General features: G+C 44.0%; 2 protein-coding genes and 1 long non-coding RNA gene across 4 annotated transcripts in view; 2 read left to right on the plus strand and 1 right to left on the minus strand.

Moving 5' to 3' along the window:
* Positions 1–3,673, minus strand: part of POLR3G (RNA polymerase III subunit G) — a 37,305-nt gene extending 33,632 nt beyond the window's left edge. The window contains exon 1 of one of the 2 annotated variants that reach the window (XM_084801649.1): positions 3,564–3,673. The gene's annotated coding sequence lies outside the window, so the exon portion shown is untranslated. Of the gene's footprint in view, positions 1–2,991; positions 3,535–3,563 lie in introns of those variants that run through there. The other variant, XM_084801648.1, reaches the window with a different exon arrangement.
* LOC311609146 overlaps positions 1–24,369 on the plus strand; it is a 1,107,741-nt gene that overhangs the window by 241,764 nt on the left and 841,608 nt on the right. The window lies entirely within an intron of this gene.
* Positions 3,669–22,732, plus strand: MBLAC2 (metallo-beta-lactamase domain containing 2). Its single transcript, XM_084801647.1, has 2 exons — positions 3,669–4,131; positions 19,334–22,732. Exons 1-2 carry the CDS (start codon positions 3,678–3,680, stop codon positions 19,717–19,719), a joined length of 840 nt encoding a protein of 279 aa, XP_084657773.1. The 5' UTR covers positions 3,669–3,677; the 3' UTR covers positions 19,720–22,732.

Here is a 24,369-nt window from a genome sequence, read left to right on the forward strand (position 1 = left end):
GGCCCTGGAAATGGTTGGGAAAAATCACTCTAAGATACCTTGGCTAACCCTGTTTTATGGGATACCCCTCCCCCAACCCCCAAGAACTAAGCCATGCAGACCCCTAGCTTCTGATCTTTATCATGCAGTCACTGGGCATAAAAATTGCAACAGTAAATGCAACATACAGAAAATCTAACCCTAGCTCTTGAGACACCGTCGTTACTAGGCATCTGGCCCACAAGCAGGTGCCCTGGGCATCAGAAGAGGCTGTCGGATGGAAGGGAAGCTACCAGTGGCTGTGAGCCGTCTGGTGTGGTGGCTAGGAACCGAACTCGGGTCCTCAACAGGAGGAACATGGGCTCTTCACTGCTACGCCATCTTTCGAGCCTAGGGCAAAGCAGCATTGGCCCCCCTTCCACCTCAGGGTGCCACCTCAAAAACTCCCACTCAGAAGTTGTCCCAAGAGACCTGAAAAAGGGCGTTGTGCAAGAAAGGAAAGTCTATCCCAGTCAGCTCTGAATACAGTCTCCTGGAAGACAGTGAGCTAATCTCTGCCGTCCTTCCTGCGTTTAAAATGTCGTGAGCTATGATTGTGACTTAAATGAACTGTCCTCTTGCTGTGCACACTACCTTACAGATTTCACAAAACGTTAATAAATTTTGTGACAAAATAAATTTTGTCTGAATTGCTGGAAGCCAGGGGAGGCAGTGAAAGCCAAGTGACAGTGTCTTTCTGAAGAGTGACCTAAAGAGTAACCTATAATTTACTCTAATCTAGAGCCTGACTGGGGTTGGAGAGATAGCTCAGTGGTTAAGAGCTCTGGTTGTTCTTCCATAGGACCCTGGTTTGATTCCCAGTACACATACAACTGTCTGTAACTCCAGTTCCAGGGAGATCTGATGCCTTCTTCTGGATTCTGTAGGCACTGTGTGCACACGTGCAGACATACTTGCCAGCAAAACACTCACACACATAAAATAAATAAGTTAAGGGCTGGAGAGATGGCTCAGTGGTTAAGAGCACTGACTGCGCTTCCAGAGGTCCTGAGTTCAATTCCCAGTAACTACATGGTGGCTCACAACCATCTATATTGTATACATAATAATAAATAAATCTTTAAAATAAATAAATAAATAAATAAGTTAAAAAAAAAAAAAGAGTTTGACTCATTCCACTCTGGCTGTCTCCTTAGATCACCTAACAGAAAACTCTAAGCTGTGTGTTCTCTATTCTCCTTTTTTTTTTCCTGCGTTAGTTCAGGCCTTTAGTATCTCCCACCTGACCCTGCAAAATAGACTAGACTTCTTATGTCTAGATTCTCAGTTTCAACTCACTCTTGTCATGTCAGTAGAAGGCGAATCTTTACAATCCTCATATGCCATCCTCTTCAATTAACAGAGCTTAGGACACTTAACGTCTGCCTCTCACCAAGTACTGGTTGGCTGTCTGCCTCCCCAGGTTAGTCTTCAGTCACACACTGGAGTCCTTATTGAGTACCCTCTCCGTGTCAAACCATCCTCTACGTGCTGGAAATACAGAGGCGAACAAAATGACACTTCTGCGCTAATGGAGTTCACAGCTCGCAGTCGAGTATGGGAACCAGGCAAGAAGAAACTGTGAGAAAGGGATGGGCAAAGCAGGAAACAGGCCAGAAAAACTAGCTGAAGAAGTCCCGCCTATTTAGATAATACCTTAGCACAAATTAAGAGAGGCGGAGTCATGTTGAAAAGTAGAAAAGGAGACCCACTGGGAACTGCAGGATCAAAGGCCTCTTAGAGCCCGAGCACGAACCAAATAATTACCGGTGATTTATTTCTGACCTCATGGCCAAGAGACAAGACTTCACCATCTTACCTAGCGGCTCCCTTCTGCTGAAGAAACAGACAGAACAGAGGGTGCTGTGTTTCTCTGTGCAATCGTTCCACAGGCCCAGCTATAGCATGTAGCATCCAAGTTTTGCATTCACGTTGCCTCTTGTAACAAGCATTTGTGTACAGGTAGTACACAAGTCAAATCAGACTTTTTTTTCTTTTCTTTTTTTTTTTTTTTAACATTTTTCTGTTCATCACTCATCATTTAGCTCAGGCACTAGTGCTAAGAATGGTCCCAAATGCATAATTGAATAACTTCTACTTAGATCAGGTTAGTAAGATGCTCCAGAGGTCTGCAACCTGCTCCCAGGCACAGCAGAGACCTTAGGAGCGTAGGAAGAAAACACCTCTCCCTCCAGGAAACACTTATTAGGCGATGCCCCACAGGACGCATTTTCCTAATTATCCTTTATAATGCGGTCCCATGGGTCTCTTCATAGTTTCTGAAGGTTAGTCAGCTTCTCAAGGGACTATCTGAATCCCAAATAGATACATCAATAGCTATAGGGATTGGGTCACGAGCACAGGGACTTGATGGTGACGGTGGGGGTGATTTCAGTGGCTTGCAAAGCCACACCCAGTCATTCATCCACTTTTCCTGTCCCCCTCAAAGTGATCAATCAGCCTTTCCTTACTTAAGCTATAACTTTTTCTGATCTCTTCAAAGAGCAAAGACCCACCCAAAACACAGCGGGGTTTTAGAATTCCTTTTTGAAAGAAAAGTCCTATCAACAATCCCTCTCCCCACTATCAAGGGTGTCAAAGGTTAAGAAAAACAAAAAATAGAAAGAAAAAAAAAAGAAAAGAAAAGAAAAAGAAAACAAGCAGAATAGTATGCCCTTAACAGCAATCTGCCGCCAAATGGATTTGCTAAGTCGACTCTAGTATCAGTAAACTCCCTTCTATCTCTCTGAGAATACCCCTAGTGGGACGCTGGAAGATCTGGCTACCAAGACTTTAAAAGGTTTAGAAGGCAGCAGCAAGCTTTGGGGAGGTAGGGCTACCTCCCAAAGTCACTCCACGGGCGCTTTGATGAATTTGGTTCGGGATCCCCGGCCACTAGGTTCTCCACGTGCCCCATCTCCTCCCGTCTACCCTCTTCACCTCCAGACCAGTTCGGGGGTAGCTTCCTGTTACCTGCTCACAAAGTCTCGAGGCTTGGGCACACCGTGCAGCCGAGGTAGTAGGGGTGCGGGCGGCAGAACCAGCAAGGAGCCACGGGTTCCACCTCCGGAGGAGCGCGCACAGTCCCGCACGCGGCCACAGCGCTTGGCAAGCCCACTCGTAGCCACGCCCACTGTCGGTGAGGCCACACCCCCGGAAGGGAGCTTTTTAGCCCTTGGCAGGCGCCGTAGTCAGCCTCCAACTGGCTCGGCCTCACTCTGGGCTCCCGCGGCGAGTGCGCAGCGCCGGCTGCCCTTGTGGGGGCGGTGCTGGCGCTTCCCACGCATCTCTCCGGGCCTCTGCAGTAGGGACCCCCCGAAAAGGGCAGTGTCGCCCCGTGTCTCCGCCCCGCCGCAGCGGCCCGCGCGTTACCGCCTTGGTGCTGCGGCTGCAGAAGCTGCGGCACCAGCCTGGCGCGCAGCCTTTGCGCTCCGCGGACCCGACAGAAGAAGGCGCAGAGCAGGCGATCTTGGGCAGTGTCGCCGTGTCCTATCCGCGCTCCCTTCCGCCACCCCCACCCCCCGCCCCGCGCCCGCCCCTCGTACCCGCCTCCTCCTTGGGCTGAGAGTAGATCGCCGCACACTGCGGCAGCGCCGGGTCCTACACTGTTAGTGCGGGGGGCACACCCACCTCACCCGGCCGCACCCCTGCGCAGCAGCATGTCCGCCCTCGAGTGGTACGCCCACAAGTCTCTGGGCGATGGCATCTTCTGGATCCAAGAACGCTTCTACGAGTCGGGCAACCGTGCCAACATCTGGCTGGTGCGCGGCTCCGAGCAGGACGTGGTGATCGACACGGGCCTGGGGCTGCGCAGCCTCCCGGAGTACCTCTACTCCTCCGGCCTCTTGCAGGATTGCGGGGCTAAGGAGGATGCGGGGCGCCGGCCGCTGCTGGCCGTGGCCACCCACGTGCACTTCGACCACTCCGGCGGCCTCTACCAGTTCGACCAGGTGGCTGTGCACCGCGCCGAGGCGGAGGCCCTCGCTCGAGGGGACAACTTTGAGACCGTGACCTGGCTTTCTGACAGCGAGGTGGTGCGGGCGCCCAGCCCTGGCTGGAGGGCCAGGCAGTTCCGAGTGCAGGCGGTACAGCCCACCCTCATTCTGCAAGATGGTAATGGGCCCCCGCGGGCGCGCGCTGTCGCTGAGGGAGGGGGCCGGGGGGTGATGGATAGCGTGTGCTATGTCTTGCAGACCTCTGTGGCCACTCTGGCACTGTTGGGGTGCATGCGGGAATACTGTGTGTCACACAGCTTTCCTGCGTGAAAGCGGGCTTGAGCAGAGCCTAGGCCCTGGCAGCCCTCCCTGCCAGGAGCCCTTCTTTGCAACTGTGTGTCTTGTCTCTCAGAATGCTGGCACCACCACCCCTACCCCTCACCCCCAGTCAGTTCCCTATGTCGGCTACAGTAGTAACACTGCAGAGACGTGTGACTGGTAATTTTCCACCCTTTTCCCAAGCACTGGCCGAACATTTCCAGCTTTTGTAACGAGTAGGCTTTTAAGGAATGGCGCCTCGGGAAGAGTGTTAATGCTCTGTGCTTTGCGAACGAACGGCTGGCTTGATTTTCTTGCTTACTGCGGAGTGCCTATTATTCCCACCTGTAGGCTTAGCAAGCTAGCGAGCTGCTGTGGTTCCAGCCTTATCATGCATCCTTACCTTTCAGATGGGTTTGTTTCTTTATTGTCTCACAAGGACACACACACACACACACACACACACACACACACACACACACACACACAGGACAGCTTGATAGTGAACATAAACGTAGAAAAGTAGAATTATGACAAATTATCTGGTCTGGATGAGAGCAAGTCTTAGAAAGATCAATAAGAGGTTTATTTCCAGTGGATAAAGTATGTGTGTTAACGCTGACTTCATTCTCTTTGGTGAATTGACAGAAAAGAGCAAAATAAGAGTAGGGCCCCAGCCCCATTCTCCCCGTGTAGGATCTGCAGTAATTGGACTAATAGTGACAACGGCAGTACTTGATATATTAATTATATACATATACACATATGTATGCGTATATATAATTAAATGTATGTATGTTTGATTTATTTTTAAATTGTATCCATATAACACTTGTGAAGTGAGGCCAGAGACTTCTGATTGAATAGAGTCCGCCGAGCAGAGCCGTGGTCACAGCTGGGACTTGAACCAAGGCGTGGTAGATGAAAGCACACCAAATACACATGAATTCTACCCCTGAGATACACTATGATAATTGTGAGTAGATTATGAAAAATCACTTTTTCTGCGTGTTAGTCATTTTAACTGCTACACACTGCCCTATAACGTTTAAAAAATCATCCAGGCACTGCATTATAATGATGCTTTCTAAGAACTAAGCAATGTCAGTAATAAGATATTTTACAGAAATACACTTATCCCACAGGATATAATGTACAGTATTAAAAAAAGTATGAGATTGTATGCCCTTATAGCCAACTAACAGGTCCCTTCATTCAAGTTTGAAATGTGAAGATTTCTCTTTTTAGAGCTGCTCTAAAAGGCTATACTTTGACAGTTAGAAGCCTGTTGCGGTGACATACACCTTTATGCTCAGAAGTCAGAGGTAAGTAGATTTCTGGGAATTCTATGCCAGCCTGCTCTACAGAAAGACTCTCAGGACAGCCATGGCTACATAGTAAGACCCTGCCTTGAAAACAAACAAAAATATGCATTTACATCAGATACATTTTTATTACTATATTTTTTTCTTAAAATTGATGGTTTCAGGGATAAAAATCCCAAGCACTTGATGAGTAATCAAACTAAATCCCGGCACCCAGCCTGAAAAAAAAAAAAAAGCCAAGTGTGGTGGCACGTATCTTTAATCCTAGTGAGTTCCATAAAGAAAAGGAAAAAAGGAAATAATTTGAAAGGTAGGTAGCACAAGCCTATAATCCCAGGATTAAGGAGGCTGAGGCAGAAGGTCAAAAGTTTAAGGCCACCAAAAATTAAAAACATCCTCTTTTTACACAGAGAAGTCATGTCTCAAGAAACAAAAACAAAAATTTACATTAATATAAAAATATATTAAGTTGTATAAAAATATTTTATTTTATTTTTCACTCTCATTATTGTCAGCAATAGGAAGTCAAGGGTAAAAGAACAGCGGGGAACGAGTGAAAAGGATTAGTAAAGTAAGAGTGTTTTCTGTCCAGTGTGACAACGTGAACATGACTATGAAGTCCCATGTGTTGGATGGAGAGAACTGAGGCCAGCAAGGTGACAGCGGCACGCACGCACGCACGCACACATTGGCAGTTCTTTTTAAGAAAGGTAGGGATTGTTGTTGTAGAGGAGAAACTGGCTGAATAGCATGCCTGAGATGGACTATAGTGGTTAGAAACTGGGATTATAACCCTGATTTCCCAGATCCCTGTTCATGCTAAATCCTGACATTTTTGGAGCTGGAAAAATACTGTAAACTCTTGGCGTGCGGTGCTTTGAGCCTTGTTTTGAGGGCGGCTGACAAGACCTTGTTGTGGGAAAGCTGCTTCTCCTCAAGAGATGGATGCCTCCCGCACTCTCGTCTCATGAGGATTAATTTCCTGTCTTCTGAATGATGTGGGCTGCTAATGCGGTATTAACACAGTCCAGATGTCTGTAAGCTATTTATATTAAAAATTCATGTACGTTTGCACACACTCACTTGCAGCTGTAACAGAACAGCCTTGGTTAGCACACGAGTAGGCAAGTCATTCCATTTCATTAGGTGAACTGATATCTGCGGTCACGGAGAAGCAGAAATCTGCACTGCATCTCTAACGTAAAAGCTGCCTTCTAGGGCTAGAGAGATGGCTCAGTCCTTAAGAGCACTGACTCCCCTTCTAGAGGTCATGAGTTCAATTCCCAGCAACCACATGGTTGCTCACACCCATCTATAATATGATCTGATGCCCTCTTCTGGCCTGCAGGTGTAGAGGCAGACAGAGCACCTTATAAATAAATGCTGCCTTCTAAGTCAAAGTCACAGAGGCTAGCTAGCTCATCTAGTGCGTTAGTCTTTTTTTTTTTTTTTGGTTTTTTGAGACAGACTTTGTAGACCAGAATGGCCTCGAACTCACAGCGATCCACCTGCCTCTGCCTCCCGAGTGCTGGGATTAAAGGCGTGCGCCACCACGCCCGGCTTAGTGCGTTAGTCTTGATGGAAAACCCTCCCATGCACTAGGAGTGAATAGGATCTTCCCATAAGATGAGAGCAGTGGGCCTTTTGAACTAGAACACATCACTTTATCTACCTTTCACAATATTCAGTTGATTTTCCCTTTGTCCTCATCATCCAAATCTGACCAGTTGGCCTTAAAGTCACCTCAGAGATGCCTAAGTTACCTCAGGAAGAGGAGTAGTTTCAGGTAGACTTACGCCATTTATGGAAATTAAAAACAAAAACTGCATATACCAGAATAGGGCGAGCAGACATGTAGTTTGTTTCCCTCCTGGAACCTTCTGGAACTGTGGGCATCTCTGTGACCACTAAGGCCCAGCAGGATGTCCATCTGGGAGAGAGAAGGCAGTTCCATTTAACACAGTGGTTCTCAACCTGTGGGTCAAGACCCCTTAAGGGTCGAAAAATTCCTTCCCTAGGGGTTGCCTAAGACCAGTGGAAAACACAAATATTTACATTACGGTTCATAGCAGTAGCAAAATTAGAGTTATGAAATAGCAATGAAGTAATGTTATGGTCGGGAGTCACTGCAACATGAGGAACCATATTGAAGGGTCACAGCGTTAGGAAGACTGAGAGCCACTGGCTTAACACAACTTGGTAGCTTGTATTGGTTCCGATTTTGAGAGTCTGACTTGAGTAGTTTATTTTAGAACTGCTCTTCGGTCACATCTCAATCCTCCTATATTTAAGTGCAGTACAATTTGGGGGCGGAAGAGTTTCCTGGTAGCGATTATCTCAATCCCCTGTGGACAACAAAGCTTAGGATGTGACTACATCAAGACTGTACAGTACAAGTGACATGTCCCATAAAGATGCAGACTGAGGAAACAGGCTCTAGATAAACAAGTTCCTGATAAGGGTCTCCGGGAGCCAGCGTGGCTTGGCCACACAGATAGCATAAAGGTCACCAGGCTATTTGCCACATCCGTTCCCGGATCTCTGGGCAGAAGACAGGATATACATCGCTCTCTTCAAAGAGACAGCTGTGCATTTCACACAAGGCCTGGTTTCCCCATAGGGACCTAACGCCTCCTCCATGAAACTAGACCTACTATGTAGAGACCATGGCTTGAAGTAGAAGTCTACATTGGTCCAGGGAACTATCTTGGATGTGACTGAGGGAACAGTTGTGTCTCATGAGCCAATTCATTATTGGGCCTTTAGTGGGGATGAAGGCAACACTAACACAAATGAAACAGGTGTAAGCGTTTAAGGAGCTCCTCAAGCCATAGAGCTGTTCGGAGAGGAATGCCATCTCCCCACTCAGCTTGTTTATTCTTGGGGGATGGAGAATAAGGGGGTTTCTTAATTGAGGGGTGCTCAGTGCAGTGGAGCTCAGGGATTCAACAAGGAGATCAGGGAATGAATGTGTGAATATTCAGTGTACATTTCTTTCTTTCAGATTTATTTATTTATTATTTATACAGTGTTCTGCCTGCATGTGAACTTGCATGCCAGAAGAGGGCACCAGATCTCATTATAGATGGTTGTGATCCACCACGTGGTTGCTGGGAATTGAACTCAGGACCTTTGGAAGAGCAGACAGAGCTCTTAAACCACTGAGCTATCTCTCCAGCCTCCCCCCTGCCATGTACATTTCTTAGGAGAGTCTCAGGAGAATGAGAGCCAAGCCTCCTTAGTCCCACCTGGGGGTAAGAAATCAGAGACTTATTATCTGGGACATCTGACCCTGAGAATAGGCTGAAGATGCCAGTATGGAGATTGCCTGCCATCCTTGGCCTGGTCCCCGTCAGGCTGCTTCCAAAGCCCCTGTGTATGCCTCAGGTGCCATTTTCCTTTATTCTCCTCAACAGACTGCCAGGCTTTCTGCCTGAGACCCACTAGACTGTTGAGAAATCGGGATTATAACCCTGGTTTCCCAGATCCCAGTTCATGGTAAATCCCAACATTTTTGGCACTGGAGAAGTACTCTTGGCGTGTGGTGCTCTGAGCCTTTGACAGTGTGAAAAGAAAACTGGACCAAATGCTTTGAGTGTAATAGGAAAGTTGCCTTTCATCAACAGAAGGATGCCTCAGGGACAGGCTTTCTGACAAGGTTTCTCTTTGAAGTTGCTAATGAGAGATCAAATCTCTTAACATTAGCATAAATCAACTTGAAAGTTGAGGTGAGGGCTGGAGAGATGGCTCAGAGGTTAAGAGCACTGTCTGCTCTTCCAGAGGTCCTGAGTTCAATTCCCAGCAACCACATGGTGGCTCACAACCATCTATAATGTGATCTGATGCCCTCTTCTGGCCTGCAGGTGTAGATGTAGGCAGAGTACTGTATCTGTAATAATAAATAAATAAATCTTTAAAAAAAGAAAGAAAGTTGAGGTGATGTTACCATCAACATTGTCCAAAAATAAGCAAAGCTACTGGATGGGTATCCTCGAGACAACAAGGATGCTTTAACAGTGAGCAACTGAACACTGTCAACAAAAAGCATAACCACTCACTTTGCAGAAGATGAGTATACTAAAGTACAAGGAGAAGAAGGATAAAATGGAACCTCAGGACAAAAGAGTAGGTAAGAAGGAGCAGTGGGAAAGGCCAGCAGTAGAGTAGTAACTGCAGAGATTAATTGAGTGAGGTGGAAGTAGAGTGCATAAGCAATCCAAGAAAATATCCCTCAGGTATAATAAGATGAACATTCAGCTGGGCGTGGTGGCGCACGCCTTTAATCCCAGCACTTGGGAGGCAGAGGCAGGCGGATTGCTGTGAGTTCGAGGCCAGCCTGGTCTACAAAGTGAGTCTAGGACAGCCAAGGCTACACAGAAAGACCCTGTCTCAAAAAACAAAACAAAACAACAACAACAACAACAACAAAAAAGCAAAACAAACAAACAAACAAAAATGTGCATTCAGACTGAAGGACCCCACAGGGTTTCCAGGACAGGGAAGAAAAAACACCCAAGTCAAACATTGTTTAAAAAAAAAAAAATCAGAGCACTGAGAGGTTTAAGTAAGGGTCAGATATTGAAATCAGAGCCAGTTTAGAGCAGACATTTTGCTTTCGAGTAGTAATCATCCCCGTCTTAAAGCTGTATCCATGCCACTGTCAGCCAAGCACCCACAAAAAGCCTTCCCCACATGCTGTTACTTAGGAAGCCACAGGGATGTCCCCCTTACAGCAGAGCATCGGGATGATGGAGTGGGTGCCCTGATAATGACTGTTTCAGATGGCTGTGTGGTGAGAAGAGGAGAAATACACAGTGTGCAGTCATGGAGAGTGAGAAAAGCTAAAAATGTAGAAAACAATCAGTAGCATAACTGTTTTAAATCAATAGAATTCTCTGCATGAAATCACTGGAGTGTATATGTTAATAAAAGTGTGGTAAATCATTACTTGGAGGCAACTGTATTTTCTAGAGTTAACTATCAGAAGAAGGGGCTAAAGTTACTTAAAATGGTGACCTTTGAGAGGTACACTGGCGGTGGAGGATAGGACGAGGAAGTGTCTCTTACATTTTTAAAACCTTACTTCAAATCTATGTGTGTTTCTTGTATTTAAAAACTGCAATTAGCCAGGTGTGGTGGTGCAGGCCTGTAATCCCAGCACTCGGGAGGCAGAGGCAGGTGGATTGCTGTGAGTTCGAGGGCAGCCTGGTCTACAAAGAGAGTCCAGGACAGCCAGGGCTACACAAAGAAACCTTGTCTCAGAAAACCAAACCAACCAACCAACCAACCAAACAAACAAACAAAAAACCTGTGCAATTAGAGGGGCTGGAGAGATGACTCAGTGGGTAAGAGCACTGTCTGTTCTTCCAGAGGCCCTAAGTTCAATTCCCAGCACCCACATGGTGCCTCACAAACATCTATAATGTGATCTGATGCCGTCTTCTGGCATGCAGGTGTACATGCAGATACAGCACTCATATACATGTAAACAAACAAACTGCAGTTAGAAAAGAGATGGAGGATGCTTAAATGGGAAAGGGCATTTGAGAAGTCGAGATGGGGTGGGAAGGAGGATGGAAGGGAGGAAGAGAAGACATCATAGGTAACTGGTCCCTGTACGCTTTCGTGAAACGCTGTGCCTGAGCACATCCCCTTGCATATGGGAAGCGTATTCAGATACCTTGTGGTAGAGCAGAGCAGAGCAGATGATACTTGACACCAAGGACCTTAAATCTGGAGTCATTATCCAGTAGAAGGATTCTGACCTTGAGAATAGAATTTGGAGAGATCTGGGCATGTCTCACTAACAGTGTCAATGCTGAGGTTTATATCAGGACCAGACAGGATGACGAGACAGTGATGAGGCCTCCCCCCCCATATAGATAAATGTTCTATGACTACACTGATAACCAAAGTTCTTTTGGCGCCTTCAGCTCTGTGCTTCTGTATCTTTTTGCACCCCCATGCCTGCTTATGTGTGAAAGCTTTCTTCATCCTTGCCTGACTATTCTTTTTGGTGATGTTTTGAATTTTTAAATTAGTGTTTGATAGTTGTTTGTAGTATATAGAAATACAGCAGTTTATATCCTGACCTTCCTCTGTCTCTAAGTCTTGTGTGTGTGTGTGTGTGTGTGTGTGTGTGGTGTAGGAGGCATGCAGATCCTTGTGCTAGGGAAACCAGGAATGTTAAACACACATGGTTGTCTTTCCAAACAAAGAGATCTATACTGTGCTTTTTGCCCAGAAGGCTGGGAACCAATGTGGGTAGTAGCCTGGTGACCTTCACATTACCTGTGTGCAGAGGCCATACCAACCCTCCCCAGACCTTTGTCTGAGCTCATTTGACTCCGTCTCTGGCGCTGTCCTTTCTCGAACCCTTATCATGATCCTGTGTCCCCGGTTAGTCTATAGAACCTTTCTTTATGGGAAATGTCACTTGTACTTTACTGAGAGTTTTGATGTAATCATGTCTTAAGCTTTGCTGTGTACATAGGATTGAGGTCATTACCATCAGGAAACGGTCTCCAAATTGTATAGTATTTAAAGTTGCCAAAACAAACTATGTGGGCTAGATGTTTGGACCAACACCAGCTACTGAATGGTATTGGAGCCAACTAACCCTTGCTGATCATTACTGCGATAGGGGTCACAGAGACACCCCCCCACCCCCCCACCCCCGACAGCATAGGATTTCCTCTTTTGTAATATTGTGATTTTACTTCCATTTTCCTGTCTTATCGTAATGGCTAAGGTCTTGGTCATTACTGTTGAAAGAAAAACTACCTAGAGGTTTTCTTTTCTTTCTTTTTTTGTTTTTGTTTTTGTTTTTCGAGACAGGGTTTCTCTGTGTAGCCTTGGCTGTCCTGGACTCGCTCTGGAGACCAGGCTGGCCTCGAACTCACAGTGATCTGCCTGCCTCCGCCTCCCGACCTATAGGTTTTCCACACGTACCTTTTATCAAGCCCAGGGCTTTTCTTTTTATGTCTCCTTTCTGGAACTTTGCTGAGGGCTTTATGAATTTTTTATTACTTATTTTTGTTTGTTGTTTGTTTGTTTGTTTCAAAACAGGGTTTCTCTGGGTAGCCTTGCCTGTCCTGGACTCGCTTTGTAGACAAGGCTGGCCTTGAACTCACAGAGATCCACCTGCCTCTGCTTCCCCTAGTGCTGTTGATGACAGGCATGCACCACCACACCCAGACTGGTTTCAGGAATTTTTATTTTATTTTTTTCTTTTTGGTGTCTATTTTGAGATAATTTTAAGGCTGTCTCCTCTTCCTCCTCCTTCTCCAACACTATTACCACCGACCACCATCAGCACCACCTGATGCTCCTTGTCCTCCTCATCCTCCTTATTTTAGGAACAGTCTCCATGTAGCCCAAAACTAACATGAAATGTTTGCTTTCTCCTCAAACTTTTTTGTTGTTGTTGTTTTTGTTTTTTGAGACAGGGTTTCTCTGTGTAGCCTTGGCTGTCCTGGACTCACTTTGTAGACCAGGCTGGCTTCGAACTCACAGCGATCTGCCCGCATTTGCCTCCCGAGTGCTGGGATTAAAGGCGGGCACCACCACGCCCGGCTTCTTCAAACTTTCTTATTACTAATTATTCACTTTACATCCTGGTCCTAGCCCCCTCCCTTCTCTCGTCCCAGCCCTACCTCCCTCCCTGTTTCCCTATCTCCTTTCTCCTGTTCCTCAGAGAAGGAGAACCCCTCCTCCTGCTCACCCCAGCTCCTCAAATCACATCCGGACCGAGAGCATCCTCCTCTCCTGTGGCCTGTGGAGGTGCCCTTAGCACAAAAGTGACTGAAAAGCAGGCAACTAAATCCATGTCAAGAGTCAGCCCCCATTTCTCTTAGTAGAGGACCCATGTGAGGATGGAGCTGCCCATTGGCTACATCTAGGTCCAGTCCATGCATGGTCTTTGGTTGGTACTTTAGTCTCCACAGGGTCCTGGTTAGTTGACTCTGTTGGTCTTCTTATGGAGTCCTGTCACCTCTGAGTCTTTCTATCTTTCCCTCCGACTTTTCCACAAGACTCTGCATTCTATCCAATATTTGGCTGTGGGTCACTGCCTCTGTTTCCATCAGCTGCTCAGAGGTGGAGCCACTCAGAGGACAGCTGTGCTAGGCTCCTATCTGCAAGAATAGCAGGGTATCATTAATAGTGTCAGGGGTTGGCTGTCTCTCATGGAGTAGGTTAGGCCAGGCATTGATTGGATGTTTCCTCAATTTCTGCTTTTTTTTTTTTTTTTGTCCCTACATATGTTGTAGGCAGGGTAAATTTTGGGTTGAAGTTTCTATGGGTGGGTTGGTGCTCACCTCCTTCCACTAGGAGTCATATCTAGTTAAAGGGTGTCCCCTTCCGTTTCCATGACCTCTGCTACTAGGAGTCTCAACTACAGTTACTCCTATATCCTTCCAGGAGGCTACCCTGTCTTAGGTCCCCAGCTTGTCACAGAGAAGCCTCCAGTCAAGGTTCTCTTCTCTTTACAAGCCCTTTGTCCTCCCCGTGGGCCCCCCCCCCCGCCCCCGGCTGATATTGACCCTCATTTCTCTCCATGCACAATCTCTTACCCTGTTCTCTCTCTTTAACCGGTTCCACTGTCTTCTATTTTCTCCTTCTGAGTGAGATTTAAGCATCCTCCTGTGTGTCCTCCGTGTTACTTATCTTCTTTGGGTCTGTGCATTGTAGTATGGTTATCTTGTACTTTATGGCTAAAGTCCACTTATAAGTGAGTGCATAGCATGTGTGTCTTTCTGGGTCTGGATTGCCTCACTCAGAACGATCTTTTCTAGTTCCATCCATTTGCCTACAAATTGCATGACTTCCTTGTTTTTAATAGCTGAGTAGTATTCCATTGTATAGATGTACCACAGTTTCTTTATCCATTCTTCAGTTGAGGGACATCTGTGTGGTTTCCTTTTTCTGGCTATTAGGAAGAAATCTTCTATGAACATAGTAGATCAAGTGTCCTTGAAGTAGGCTGGAGCATCTTTTGGGTATATGACCAGGAGTGGTATGGCTGGGTCTTGTGATAAAATTATTCCCAATTTCCTGAGAAAGCACCAGATTGATTTTCAGAGTGGCTGTACAAGTTTGCACTCCCACCAGCAGTGGAGGAGTGTTCCCCTTTCCCTGTATCCTTACCAGCATGTGCTGTCACTTGAGTTTTTGGTAGTAGCCATTCTGATAGGTGTAAGACGGAATCTCAGAGTCATTTTGACTTGCATTTCTCTGATGACTCAGGACATTGAACATTTCTTTAAGGGCATTTGATATTATGTTGAAAAGTCTCTGTTTAACTCTGTGCCCCATTTTTTACCTGGATTATTTGGTTTGTTGGTGTTTAATTTCTTGACTTTATAAAGTTTGGCCATTAGCTCTTTGTCAGATGTAGGCTTCTTGTAGATCTTTTCCCAGTCTGTCAGCTGCCATTTTGTTCTGTTGACAGTGTCCTTTGCCTTACAGAAGCTTTTCAGTTTTGTGAGGTCTCATTTATTAATTGGTGATCTAAGAGCCTGAGCTATTGATGTTCTGTTCAGGAAGTTGTCCCCCATGCCTTAGATTTAGTGTATCTGATTTTATGTTGAGATTTTTTATCTACTTGGACTCAAGTTTCATGCAGGGTGATAAATACGGATCTATTTCCATTAAAATGCCAACACAATTCTTTGCAGACCTTGAAAGAACAATTCTTAGCTTCATTTGGAAAAACAAAAAACCCAGAATAGCTAAAACAATCCTGTACAATAAAAGAACTTCTGGAGGTATCTCCATCCCTGATTTCAAGCTGTACTACAGAGTAATAGTAATTTTAAAACAATTTGCATGGTACTGGCATAGAAACAGACTGGTTGATCAATGGGGTTGAATCGAAGACCCAGAAATAAACCCATACAGCTAGACACCTGATTTTTTTTTTTTTTACAAAGAAGCCAAAACCATACAGTGGAAAAAAGATAGCATCTTCAATGAACAGTGCTGGTCTAACTGGATCTCAAACACTTGAGTGCTGGGATTATGGGTGAGTTGCCACGCTCAGCTCTCTTTTATCCTATTAATATAATATGTTATACTAATTTATTATAGTTAGCTCACTTGTATATATAAGAAAATCCTATTTATCTCACAAGTTAAACCAATTATTACTCTTTTCACAAATGTGTGTGTGTGTGTGTGTTGTACAAAGGCTCTCCGAGGAGCAACTCCACAAACCTCAGATAACAGTCACTGACTGTTAACAAAAGGCTGCTTCAAAGCCTAGGTGCCATCACTCCAGAATTCATGCCAGTTACAGTGGCTCTGTGAAAATTCTTCTACAAGTTTTAGAGTTTCAGTGACCCAACATCCGTTTTGAATGTATTTTGTACAGAGTGAGAAGGGGGAAATCTATTTTTCACTGTTGGAAGTGTGGTGTTGAGGAAGGAGTATTTCCTCAGAGGTAACATGACCATCAGCTACCATGGCGCAAAGATCGTTGGGACCTACCCGGTAGTCTCATGGTCATTGCAGTGAAATAAGCAAACAATGCAGTGATGGCCAGTTCTGTGGTAATGGTGATGGGATGTTCATGTCCCTTCAAGGAGAAGCCTGGGATCCCCCTCACATACCCTTCTGTTGCTGCACCCACACACATGGCTGCATGTGCTCTTGGTGGGTGTAGAGTGTATAAGGTGGGACTCGTCAGTGCAGCCTTGGCGAGGGCATCACACAGGCTGGGTCAGACTTGCCAGGCATGGGATGTCTGAGTGCCCCGTGCTCCTGTAAATAACTCCAACAAGCTCATTGGCTCACCGAGTTGAACTCAGATGGAATGCTTTCTATGGCCCCTTGTCCCTGCTATCTGAAGATTAGTAGACGTTTGGTCATGTTTCTTCAGGAAAAGTCACCCAACCTGTCAATATTGTGAATACCCTGCCTTTTCCAGCACGATTCATTGAAGAGGCTTTTCTTTTCTAAAGTATATTTTTGGCAAATGTGTTGAAAATGAGACTGCGGCAGCTCCATGTGTTTATTTCTGGACCGTCCGCTTTCTCTCATTGGCCTCATGTCTATTTGTGCCATTAAATGCTGATATCGCTTCTACTGTTTTGGAGTGTAACTTGAAACCAGATGTGGTATGTCAACACTGTTCTTCCTGCTCAAGAGTGCACGGGCCACTTAAAGTCTCTTGTCTTCAGTATAAATTTTAGGATTGTTCTTGTGGTTCTGTGACAAACGCTACTAGTTGTATTTTGATAGTGCTTGCATTAAATCTCTAAGTCATTATCGGTAACGTGGTCATCATCACAACTCTTAAAGTCCGTAAGCTTGGGCGTCTCTGGGGTACTTGACAGAGTCTCGAATCACCTTGGACATGGACCCCTGGGCATGCCTGTGGAGGATTATTTTGGCTGCATTCACTGATGTGGGAAGGTCCATCGTATTCGTGGGCAGGACCATTCCCTGGGCTGAGGAATGCTGAACTTACATAGATAAGATGGAGAAACCGCTGATTGGCAGCAACAGCATCCTTTTTCTCTCCCTGCCTCCCGATTATGGACGTGATAGGGCCTGATGCTCCAGGTGCCTGCTACCTTTAGTTCCCCACTATGACAGACTGTACTGTGACAGAGCTTCAGTAAACCTTTCCTCAAGTTGCTTTTGTCGGGGTATTGTGACTGCAGCAACAGAAAAAGAAACTAACATAGGACTTTCCCCACCGCCCATGTCGTCTTCAGTTTTTTTTTCTTCTTCAGTATGTTAAAGGTTTCGTTATAAAAGTCGTTTTTTTTCCCCTGACTTCTTTATAAGTATGTTACCGGTGTATTAAAATATCTGATGTTTTTCATGTCAATCTTCTGTACTGCTACTAGGTTGAAAACGTTTCTCATATTTAATATTTCTTTGGTTGGTTCTGTGAGTTGGACGCCAGCCTGGTGTACATAGGGAGTTCCAGGACAGCCAGGGCTACATAAGAAGACTGTGTCTTAGTCACCGTTCTAGTGCTGTGAAGAGACACTGTGGCCAAGGCAACTCTTATAAAAGAGGGTTAGTCCACGGTCACCATGACAGGAAGCAGATAGGCGTGACCCTAGATCAGTAGCCGAGAGTTTTTATATCCTGATTTGCATACACTAGGCAGAGTGAAAGAGACTGGGACTACTCTCTGGGTTTTAGAAACCCCCACTCCCAGTGACACGCCTCCTCCAGCATGGCCACACCTTCTCCAACAAGGCCCCACCTCCTAATCCTTCCCATACAGTTCCACTAAGTTCCATATATCTGAACTAAGCATTCAGCTATATGATCCTGGGGGGCGGCCATTCCTATTCAGACTACCACATTTTACTCCTTGGACCGCACAGGCTTGTAGCCGTATCATAATGCAAAGGGCATTCAGTTCAAATTCTAAATCCCCCGTCGTCTCCCACAGCCTCAACAACGTTTAGAATTCTAAAGTCCAAAGTCTCTTCTGAGGCTCAAGGCAACCTGTTATTGGAAACCCCTATAAAATCAAAATCAAGCCAGGCAGTGGTGGCGCACACCTTTAATCCCAGCACTCGGAAGGCAGAGGCAGGTGGATTACTGTGAGTTCACAGCCTGGTCTACAAAGCAAGTCCAGAACAGCCAAGGCTACACAGAGAAACCCTGTCTCAAAAAGCAAAACAAAAAACCAACTAAACCAAAAAACAAAACAAAACAAAACAAAACCAAAATCAAATAGCAAAGCACAAACTTCCAACATTCAACGACGCAGAATATATATCACCCTTCCTAAAGGCAGGGAACAGGGCGTAGTGAGGAACTACCCTACCAAAGCAAGACTGAAAACCAGCAGGACCAACTCCAGATGCAGTAGCTTTATATCTGATATCTAGTGGCTTGGAGGACGCTTCCCGTCTCCCACTCATCTCATCTCTGTCGACTGCACCATATTTCCCTCTCTTGACCTGGTTCCACATCCCATCTGCAACTCTCCTGGGCAGATACCCCACATTTCTGGTATATCCAACATCTTGGAAGTCTCCAGTGCAAACCAGGCTGCACCCCCACATGCACGAGATAGTCTCTCTGGGCTATTTCACTTGTTTAGGTCTTAGAATAGCCTTATCTATTGGTTTTTAAAGATTGCCTTGCCTTGCTATATATCTTGGCTAGACATTTACCTAACGACTTGAAATATAGCATCATGCTCTCATGACATTTAGCTGTGTTGAGAGGTGTGGTATTATTATGTGTTTGCTTTTGTATGCCAGTTGGCATCTCTCTTACAGCTCTAATAGTGTTCCTTGTTCTGTGTTTGTGTGTGTGTGTGTGTGTGTGTGTGTGTGTGTGTGTGTGTTTTGTTTTGTTTTGTTTTGTTTTTGGCATCTTAACCATAATAGGCTATAGAGAGATTCGCCTCTAATCATGACTGTTTGGGATTCTAAATGTCCATTGTGCTTGGATGTCAGTGTATTCAGATTTGCAGCTTTATGCTATAAATCACTGATTAGATTTTCTATGCCTTTAGTTTATAGCTCCTTCTTCCATCTAGTGGGTTCCTCAATTTAGCGTCTTGTTCATATGCTATGAAATAACAAAATTTCAAAAGCCTGAACATACATGACTTTGTGGAATGAAAGTAAAACTGATGTGGTTCTCAGTTTCCTCAAAAACCCATTTAGTGCTCTCCTCCTCCTTTCTTTTTTCCCCCAATGATTAAAGTCAAACCCAGTCATGTATTTATCGGGTAACTTCTGTTTTTATTTGTAGGGGATGTGATCAACCTTGGCGACAGGCAGCTCACAGTTATGCACATGCCAGGTCACTCCAGAGGCAGTATTTGCCTGCATGATAAAGACCGCAAGGTTCTCTTCAGCGGCGACGTGGTGTATGATGGATCACTGATTGACTGGCTCCCGTACAGCAGGATAAGTGACTATGTTGGAACTTGTGAACGTCTCATCGAATTGGTAGACAGAGGGCTTGTGGAGAAGGTGCTTCCGGGGCACTTCAATACCTTTGGTGCTGAGAGGCTCTTTCGCTTAGCTTCTAACTATATTTCAAAAGCTGGGATATGCCACAAAGTGTCTACTTTCGCCATGAGATCCCTCGCAAGTTTAGCTCTCCGCGTAACCAATCCTAGGACCTCACCCTAGAGTCTGCACGGATCCTGTGTTTGCGTTAACGGTGTAAATTAACCCCCGCTCCCTTGTCGTTATTCGTGAGCATCTCAAAAGTGTTTTTATATCACCATTGTATATCAGAGAAAAAGAGGATTAAGAATGAGGAAGCCAAAAGGAAAGCAGAGGCTTAGCTTAGAATCTCCCCCCCCCCCCCCCCCCGCCACCCACCCCCACCCCCAAAGAAGAAGTCACGTAAATAAACTTGTAATTGGCCAATGCAGCCCTTTCAGAGTATTTGCTGTGGCAGTGCTCTGGGGTGACCCAGGCAGCAGGGATGTGCTCCCAGCTGCACAAAGAACTGCCCTTGCTCTTTAGTTTACTTCCCTGGATACCTGAGATCATATGGAGTTCTGTTTGTACTTCACACTTGATTTTATCTCTGTATTTTATTTAAAGATGACGTGTCTTGGGTTCAAAAATAATGTAGAAGCCAACCTAAGCTAGCGTTTTGAATGACAGCTACAACAGCTCATATCTGTGAGCCTGGATTTTATGCCTCCTTTTACATTCACTTTTTATTTTGTATCAGTGTAAGGCATATAACATGCTATATAATTTAACTTATGAACAGTATAGTGAATTTTTGTCCTATTGCAAAGCTTTAAATATAAATTGCAGAGTGCTTTAGTTTAAAAAAAAGCTACTGTTTGTTGTTGTGTGTTATTGTGTAATATTTTCAGTCATAAAAATGAAATTCAAATGTATGTAATCTAACTACAAATTGTCAGATTTATTAAAAGGACACTGTCAGGCAAATTTGAAAATATACACATTGAGAATAATTTTTTTATTATATCCTATTTTAGTATTAATAGCTATTATAAACAAAAATTTTCTGGTTAAATAGCAACTTAAGTATTGTGTCATGTTTTACAGTACCAAAACAATTCCTGATACCTATGCCATCTAAATGTAAACAATTCCTTTAATTAATATATTTGTATATGTACCACAAAAGAACTTTTAAATTTATTGCAATATATGCATTAGCTATTAACTAAAGCAAAAGGCCTTCTTATCCTGATTCACAACACCTAATCCTGCTCAGTTTTCTTTGTCTTGAATGATAACAAGTCTATGTTCCTATGTCATAGAAAACATTAGACCACTATTCAGAGATATTAGGTAAAATGTTTGGGTTTGGTGCTTTTAATAATGATTTATCAAAAAAGCCTTTTTGAATATTTCATAAAAGTTTTTGAAGCAGTTTCCCACTCCCTTTTTATTATTGACATTTTATTATTGATATTCTAGGCCAAACGGATCTACTTTTGGAAATCAGATCATTTAATACTAGGGAAAAACAAACAGTTCTTGTTTATTTCAAGTTACATAACTTTTTTACCCTGGAAATGCCAAGGATCTTTACATTGTTTATTCTTTAAGTAGACACACACACACACACACACACACACACACACACACACACACACGTGTGTGTACACATACATAGACACACAGGCATAGATACATTCACACACATACATACACAGCACTGGGTTTAAACAATGCAGGAAATTTGAAGGTGTTACATTATAGCTAGAAATTAAAGTCCACCAAAACTGAAAAATAATATATGGAAGTTGACGTTAAGGTAAATTATGCTTAGGGTAAAGGATACATGGAAGGGCGTGGAGTTGGGGTAAGGGGAAATTTCCTGGCAGAGGGGATTTTTGAGTCAGATTTGGAGGGAAGCTGGGAAATAAAAAAAGATGTGAGCCTAGGGTTTCAAGAATTGCTATTTAGACTAGCCTATTCCTTGTGACCATATACATTTAATTTTCTGGAATCCCATTTCTTCCAAGTACCATGTATTTAGCATGAAAAAGACGGGTTTGTGATTGTATAAAAAAGGCGGGTCATTCTTAAAGGCAGGTGAAGCGGGCTGTCACATACGTGCCACCACGTAAACCTTGGCTTAGAGTCAGAAAGGAGGCGCTGATTGGCTCAGCCGTCAGGTATCATGAGTGCTGTGTCATGGGCCTTCAAGGCTGTGTGTGGGTCTGTCTGTCTCACCTGATGACACGGTACCAAGGATAGAAATTGGTTCAGGGCAACTACAATCACTTGATAAGCCTTAAATATAGCCATTATTTTTGTATCAGCAGCACAAAATAAAACCAAAAGTCCTTAATCATTCACCATTTTATCATATTTTAGTATTTATTTTTAAAATCAGGATAGTGTAGGCACTAACTTTTAGTAGGAAAATTTATTCCTGATGAGATGTTTACTTATTTAAAGTGGATTTTCCATATAAATTGATGTTTTTGTTGATTTTACCAGTATTTTTAGTTTTTCACACTGCAATGTAAGATTCTGATATTTTGCTACTGCTACCCTGTGGAAAATGCAGAAGTAAGCTCATTCTCATTTAGTATTTATGATACATTTTAAGTTCGCATCCTAGTTCCAGCACTAAGAGGTAGTTGACCAGTGGTCACATAGCGTGGACTAGGAGAAAAGCTAGTAATTGAACACAAGTTTGTCTGCTCCCAAACTGTGCCCTCTCTTAAACTTGCACAATACACAGAATTGGCTAGATATATTTTTACTTTCCAACATGCCACGTAGGAGAAGAATAAAACGAATAATATTAAATTCTAATAGCAATTTTAGAAAATAAAAAAATATATTTTCACCCTGACAGTGACCCTTATAATTTATGATTTTTGAAAATAGACTATTGTAAGTGTAACTCAAAATGTTAGACGTTTCAAAATAATTTTTTAAAGTTTATATTGCTAGTAATGATCTTGTGGCCTTTTACTTTATTTAATTAATGTCTCCTTTTAATTGAGAAGCCTAAAGCAAGCAAACAGAAACCTTGTGTGTTATGCTGGTGTAGTTGAATAAATGGTTATATGTAGTTGTTCTTATATGGATAGTAATATGAATGTGACATGCACAAATTGTCCTCTAATTTTCAGATAAGTGTATGTAAACATTGGTGTGGTATCTATTAAAGTGGCCATTTATTTCAGTGTGCAAGGGGTGCTTTTTATATAACATCGACAGACTTCTTTTTAACATCTTAAAAGACTGTATACCCTATGAAAGTTTGTTCGACTAAGTGAGCATTTTAGAAGTTGGTAACAGATAAGGTATAACATCTGGGGAAAACAATACAGACCCTAGAAACCATTACAGCTTCATGAACGAGGAATCCAAAATCGGCAGAGTCATGGACATTACAGTTCCTCCCATGGGAGCAAAGGGTTTATGGCATCATAAAAACAAATCCCAGGTTGATGAAGGTGTAGGTGTGTGAATCAGATTACACTTGTATGCAGCAGAGGAGGGAAGGGCTGCGCTACATTAAAAAGAATCAATTCCAACCAAACTTAAGTCTTCAGTGGCTTACAGTTATACGTTTTAAATAATGGGGGCAGGAGGAAGCAGGGAGAAGGATTGCCAGGAGGAATATATAACTCACAACTCCTATACTTCCTTAAAAACATGAAAGAGTAAAAATCCCAACCACATGTAAAGAGTGATTACAACTCAGTAAGATGGTAAAGTACCATAGGGAAGAGAAACTTTACTCTAAGTTTAAGATGTGAGCTAACAAAATTCAGATTATAGAAAAACATGCAGTTTTATTTAACGTGACCAGTTTTGCATCTAGGCAAAGTCCTTCACAGACAGAAACATTGCTGCAGAGATGGCTCAGTGATTTGCAAGCACTAGCTGCTCTTCCAGAGGACCTGTCTTCAGTTCCCAGCACCCATGCTGGGCAGCTTATAGCCAACTGTGACTAGACTTTCAGCGAGGACTCATAAGGCACCAACAACTCACCCACACAGTCACGTACACTTACACATAATTAAAAAATAAAAATTAAGTTTAAATTTATTTATGTTTATGTTCATGCCACGTGTGTTCTGGTACTCATGGCAGCAGAAGAGGCCGTCAGGTCCCCTAGGACGGGAGTAACAGGTGATCGTGCACTGCCCTACCTGGTGCTGGGAGCCAACTCAAGCCCTCTAGAAAAGCGTTAAGTGCTTTCAGCCACTCAACTATCTTTCCAGTCCCCTAAAAATAAAGTAAAGACATTAGGAAAAGAAATGAAGTCCCATGGGCTGGAGAGATAGCTCAGAGATTAAGAGCACTGACTGCTCTTCCAGAGGTCCTGAGTTCAATTCCGAGCAACCACGTGGTGGCTCACAACCATCTATAATGAGATCTGGTGCCCTCTTCTGGAGTGCAGGCACATGTGCAGGCCAAACATTGTACACATAATAAATAAATCTTAGAAAAGAAAAGAAATGAAGCCTCACAGAAAAAGCTAAGCTTCAAACTTACAGACTGAACAAAGGATGATGGATTCTGAAAATGTAGTAAAGATGAAGAGAAAGGGAACTGGGGCCAGAGATGTCAAGTGGTAGGGGAGTCCTTCACAATTTTCATAAGATATCGCTCTGCAAATGGACTATTTTTTTTTCTTCCTATTTTGATACCTCTCATTTCACTTTATTGCATAAATCCACTCTGGTTAAATTTACTAGTCCCATCTCTTCAATTCTGGGGGGGGGGGCAAGTTTTGAGTTCGGGTTTATTCCTTTTAAAGTGTTTGGTAGAAATCTCCAGTAAAATTCTTTGGCTGCAGAGTCCACAGTCAGG

This window comes from Acomys minous (genome assembly GCF_964271855.1).
Source record: "Acomys minous genome assembly, chromosome: 11".
Classification (NCBI taxonomy): Eukaryota; Metazoa; Chordata; class Mammalia; order Rodentia; family Muridae; genus Acomys; species Acomys minous.